At 42.8% G+C, this 6086-nt stretch overlaps 1 protein-coding gene across 1 annotated transcript; it reads right to left on the bottom strand.

Annotated features, from left to right (window-relative positions):
- Positions 1-2335: 2335 nt before the first annotated feature.
- Positions 2336-3367, bottom strand: LOC102991618 (melanoma-associated antigen B18-like). Its single transcript, XM_007119671.2, has one exon. It carries the CDS (start codon positions 3365-3367, stop codon positions 2336-2338), a length of 1032 nt encoding a protein of 343 aa, XP_007119733.2.
- Between the last annotated feature and the right edge of the window lie 2719 nt (positions 3368-6086).

The raw sequence follows: 6086 nt of genomic DNA, 5'->3' as shown, positions 1-6086 counted from the left end.
GACCCAGAGGAAACATGCTGTAATTCAGGAAAGTGCTGGTACAGGACTGTGCCAGTATGTGAGCACAGTCACCTGTCAGGGAACCCTGGGGCTAGTGACAGGGGGATCCTCAGCATATGAAACCCACAGACAATCCCCAAGTTGTGCTTTATTCTCATATTCACCTTCCTTGCCATCAGGATCGCTTTTTGTACTTTGACTAGAGTGTCTTGTTTTTTAATTGTATGTGATACATCTTGGAGTAGTGAGAATAATGGAGAATGAAAAGACAGAAGGTCTGCCTCAGGTTGGAGGAGTGGAAAAGTGTGGGCTCTAGAAAAATTTGGACCAGGGGTCTAGTCCCAGCTCTTTCACTTATCATCCATGTGAACTTGAGAAAATTACAAGTTCTTCATCTGCAAAGTATGTCTAATAAGCCCTATCTTGTAGGACTGTTGGGATATATGTAATGGATATGAAGCACTTGACAGAGTAAGGTCTTTAATGAATGGCAGTTATCATATGATTTTTTTTTTTTTTTTTACTGCAGATGATACCACCCTCCCCTCTGGGAAGATTTATGTTATATTAATCCAAGAGATATCACAGAATATGCAGTTTCCACCAAGTGATCGCATAAAGCTGCTTAGCAGGTAAAACAAAATAAATTCCCCCATTTGAGGATGTTACTTAATTTGTATGTGGGGTTGTCCACCCCAGTTGCATGCAACTCAGAGGTCGTAGAATTTGTGTCAAGGACCAACAGTGTCCCCCCGGGTGCCTTTCCATCCAAATCACCTGTATTTTTATCCACTTCTTCACCACCTAATATGGAGCCCTCCCTTAGAGTTTGCAAAATTATACTCAAGATAACCTAATTAAAATGCCTTTTTAATGCCTGAGATATGGTTCTCAGTATTCCACCTCAAGGGAGTATCACCTTTATTTCTCATAAATTCCTTGGAGATGGTGTGCATAAAACAACTAGATTGTGCTCTGTGTTCAGCTGCACTTGAACAAGAGCAGAGGACACCTTCCATTTCTGCCCGAGGAGGAGCTTTCCCTCTTATTTACTGATGATACTAAAGTAACTCTTATGAACAGGTTTGCATTCCAAGGTTTTGTCCTCTAACTCTGAGAAACACCGTTTGTATACCTGGCCTCTGCTCACCAGTCCCACAGCCTCATGTAGTCTAACACCCAGCTTAAATTAACAGGATATCCCACTCAGAGACTTGTATTTTCCCCAAACTTCTGTTCCCCAGGGAATTTGTACCTTATTGTTTTCCCCCTCCCCTTCCCACTTCTCCCAACCCCATCCCTGTCCCATTACCTCCTTACTCCTTCTTACTTGTCCTTTAGGTCTTAGAGGGTATTTCACCATCTTCTCTATATAATTACTGCTCCTTGACTGTACAATTCTAAAGGCAGGGTGTTTTGTATCCTAGTTTCACCATTTATAACACAATAATTTTCAAAGAGCAGATGCTCAGTATTTGGAGAATGAATGAGCCAGTGAGCATGCGTTCTAGTTTATAAATGTTTTATTTCTCCTACATTCTTTAATAAGCTAAGCAAATCCAGGTATGTATCTTTTATTTTTACAGAATAACAGACTAAAATGGATAAGGGAAACCAAGAACTGCACATTTTTTTAACTTTTTTTCTCCTGTATTTTTTTAACATCTTTATTGGAAGTCTCCTGTATTTTTTGATCCCAGTAATTTTACTGATAAAATTTTTCACATTTCCAAAGAAATGCCTATTACCATGCCATGTTTTATTGTTCTAGTTCAATAAATACGAAAGGTTTCCCAATTTGTGTTACAAAATAATAAAACTCTTAATCTTAACTCTATTAAGTTAAATCTAATAAATATGTAACTGAGGTCACTAATAAATTTAGATTCTGAAATTCTTATACCTTCTATTAAAGAAACAACATTTAAAATATAACAAAAGGAAAGAAAGAAAGAAAGGAAGGGAGGGAGGGAGTGGGGAAAGAAAAGAAAAGAGAAGAAAAATGAAAAGAAAAGAAAAGGAAGAGAAAAGATTAAACTCTAAGTTTACCATATAGAATAGGAACACAAAGAGGATATTACACTGTGTTCCCTATAGACCCTCCCTGGCCATCCACAACTTAGAATGTTACTGCTCTTTTTCCACAAGGAAAACAGTCTTCTCAGACTTCATCGTTTGAACTATAACCTAAAGAAAAAAGAAAAAGTAAAATTCCAAGTTAGCAATACACAGGAGGAACTCAGGGATATACCCTTGTCCAGTCCCACCCTGGCCCTCTGCTATTAGAACACTGACACACCTTTTCAACCAAAAAGTGAAGAACCAGCCTTGAACTTCACTTAGCCTGGGAGACGTTGCTGGCCGTGGCCCTGGAGCGTGCACTGGCCATGGCAGCAGTATGAGCCCTGGCTGCCATTCTTGCTTGGGCTCTCTCTTCCTCGTCTCTCAAAGCTTCTTCATACCAGGATGGGAAGGCACTGGGCACTGTATCATGAACCTTGGCTAAAAACTCCAGGATTTTCATCTTGCTGATTTCATCGTGGGCTCTCGGGCCCCACAGGAACTCATAGCGTGGAGGATCGCTGTTGGCCACCTGGCGGTACTCCAGGTACTTTAGCTGCACCAAATCTTCAGTGATGACCTTCTTGGGATCCCCATAGATGAAGTGCTTCCTTTCAGCATGTACACCCATCATATTCAGCACTTCCCAGATCTCCTCTTCAGGAGCACAGTTGCCCTTCATGAAGATCACACCCAGCACGATCATCAGGAGCCCGGTCTTGGGCATGTTCTCTTCGTCATTCATCGTTCCATCGAGGGTGAGGTCTAGTTTGCTGACAAGGGCATAGCAGTGCCTGGTAGGATCCACTTCCTTCAGATCAAGACCAAAGGCCAGCTCCATGTGCTCAGAGGCTCTCTTGAGGATCTCATTGAAATGATACTTGTACTTTTTGATAACAAACTTCAGCATGTCTGCCTTAGTAATTGGCTCTTTGTTTTGATACTTCTGCAGCAGGAACTGCACCAACAAAACCACCTTCATGTATAAAGGATCTCTGCTTGAGTCCTCAGTGCCCTTGGAGGATTTTGAGCTTTCCTTCTTTTGGCTGTTGGTACCTTCATCTGAATTGGTGCATGAAACAGCTGCACTAGCATTGGTGGTTCCCTGAGGTCCCTCAGGAGTGCTAGGTGTCCCAGCAGCAGGCATATTCTGAGGCCTGTCCTCAAAGAGAGGACAGACAGAGGAAGGGGACTCTCCTGCTGCTGCTGTCCCAGTGGCCTGAGCATCCTCCAGACCCTGGGTCTCAGCATGGGCCTGGCGGCGTTTCTCACGGGCACGGAGCTTACTCTTCTGACCTCGAGGCATGATGACTCTGGTCAGGGACTGCAGGCAGTTGTTTAATCTGCCAAGGTTGATGAGAGGTCACCGAAGAAGACAGAGGAAGAGATGGTGTGTATAGCCTCAATAGGGAGATTCTTCTGCCTTGGCTCCAAGAAAAGCTGCCCCTGCTTTTCCCCTTAAGGGTACTGTTTTAGGAACCCACGAGACAGGGGCCGGCAGGACTCTGTGGACCTCCTCTGTTCTGCAGGAGCTTGTCACCTCAGTTCTAACCCAGGATACGAAACTTGACTCCTGACCAGTCCTTTGACTCCTCCCTCTGCTGACTTGAGGCTACCCCTTCAGACCAAGGATTCCCATCCCACAAATTCTGCAGGCGGAAGTGGAGGGGGGGTTGGGCATAACAGCCACGCTTGAGCCACTCGGGGTCGACAGTGGGGTTGGGGCATGTCGGTACAGGGCGGGGCTCTGTGGGGCCGCTTCAATTCTGGGAGGAGTGTGTCCCTTCAGTTCTAACAAAGATTACTCACCTCGACACCTCTCCAATTCTGGGACTCCTCCGTCTGTTGATACGAGGCCACACCTCTCAGACCGAAACCTCAGGCTCTATAGCTGGTGTGACAGAAGTTAGGGAGACCACTTCCGGCCACACCCACCTGGGCTTCCCAGCGTTATAGCAGAGGTGGGGTTCTGGGGGCCTCCCTCTCTCTTCTGGGAGGCGGAGGAATCACGCAGAACTCACACCGGGGTCTTACCTGACTCCTGACAGGGCCCAGGACTTCTTCCTCTACTGAGCTGAGTCAGCTGGCCTCAGACCAAGTTCTCATTTCCCTCAGAACCCCCAGTTGGAAGTAAGGGGGAACCTGAGCCTAGCAGCCGTGTCTGGGGTCTCCCAAGACTGACAGTAGGGGGGCTCTTTGTGGCCTCTTATTTTGGAGTGGGTTCTCCCCTCTGTCACCCTTCAGTGTCTTACCTTGATGCCTTGTAGGTGCTGGGCTACTTCTCTGCTGACACGGCACCAAACCCATCAGGTAAGGCATAAATCTGTAAATAATTTAAGGAGAATTGACATCTGTACAATATTCTACTCACCACGAATAAATATAATATGTTGCTGTATTTGAGGCTTCTTTTACCTAAATCTACCAGTAATTTTTTATATTTGCTTCCATAAAGATCATGTGCATTTTTGTTAGTTCTCTTTTTAGGTATATTTTGGATATCGCTGCTGTTTTGAATGGTGTATTTTCCATTACATATTCTAATTAGTTATTTATTTTGTGTGATAAGAGTCCTCCTTTTGGTATAGTGATCTTCTACACCAGCTTTCTGAAGTTCCTTATACACTTGAATATTTGGCAGCCAATTTCTTTGGAGTTTTTAATTAGAGGATCGTATTACCTCTTTTCATTATTCATGACTTTTATTTTGGTATTGCTGTGTATGGCTGTATACTGGCTATGCAGTCCAGTCCAGGTTTGAACAGCAAAGTTGGTACCATACCTCCATGTCCTCTTCTGGACTTTATTGAGAATGTTTCTAACATTTCACACTTATATATGTTTGCTATTGATTTAACAATATGGAAATTCCATTCTAATATAAGTTTTCTAAAAGTTATTACCATGAACAGGTGTTGAGTTTTTATCAATTTCTTTACTCCCACACATGATCAAATGCTTTCTCTTCTCTGTCTGTTAACATAGTGAATTCCAATACTACTCTGTTAGGAAAACCATTCCAGAGGTGACACTGCAATTCTATTAGGAGACACATAATGTCTGTAGTTTCCTTTGTGGTGATGTTGTCAGTCATCGAGGATCATCAGTGTCATCCATTAATCCATTAGAACTGCTGAGTTGTAATTCTCCAATTCTATCATTCCTTCTCAAGATTATTAGCTGAAATGTATCAATAGGTAGAACCTTCTGTTATCCTCCCTTTTGTTTTCTTGAGGTGAGCCTTATAAGGCCCTAGTTTACTGCCTAGAAAGATAGATAAAGAAAGCTAAATCTCTCTTTGTCTAATCAATATCAGAACAGTCTTTCAAAATTGTTTCATATTTTTTGTAATTTTAAGTAACAAAAATATCTTGCTTGAGGGCTTCCCTAGTGGCGCAGTGGTTGAGAGTCCGCCTGCCGATGTAGGGGACACGGGTTCGTGCCCAGGTCCGGGAAGATCCCACATGTCGCGGAGCGGCTGGGCCCGTGAGCCGTGGCCGCTGAGCCTGCGCGTCCAGAACCTGTGCTCCGCAGCGGGAGGGGCCACAACAGTGAGAGGCCCGCGTACCACAAAAAAAAAAAAAAAAAAAAAAAAAAAAAAAAAAATCTTGCTTGAGAACAAAACCAGTTAATAACTGGTTGAATAATTAATCTGTCATTAATTACTATTAATGAGCAGCATTGGAATAATCATTGTTCAGGCCCTAGAATTTATCACGTGACATATTATTTGTGCCTACAGATAGTTATAATTTTGGAAGACATAGAAAATTTTCCTATGATTTATTCAAAGCCAGCTTTTTTTGAAGGCATATAGTTTCTCTGTTCTTTCTATATAGCTATCCAGTCATTATGCTAGTTGAGTTTTACTTTTTTCTTTATAAATTCCAATGTAGATATGGCAAGTAATGTAAGTGTTAATACTATCTTAGTTTATGCATATGTAGACATAAAAGCAAATTGTGGCACTCTGTCCTCAGGGTTCACAAATTTATTCAATATAGGGTTGTCCTAATGGACTTCAT

This window comes from Physeter macrocephalus, chromosome 21, assembly GCF_002837175.3.
Source record: "Physeter macrocephalus isolate SW-GA chromosome 21, ASM283717v5, whole genome shotgun sequence".
Classification (NCBI taxonomy): domain Eukaryota; kingdom Metazoa; phylum Chordata; class Mammalia; order Artiodactyla; family Physeteridae; genus Physeter; species Physeter macrocephalus.
The sequence above is the reverse complement of the archived record's forward strand: the minus strand, read 5'-3'. Positions and strand labels throughout refer to the sequence as shown.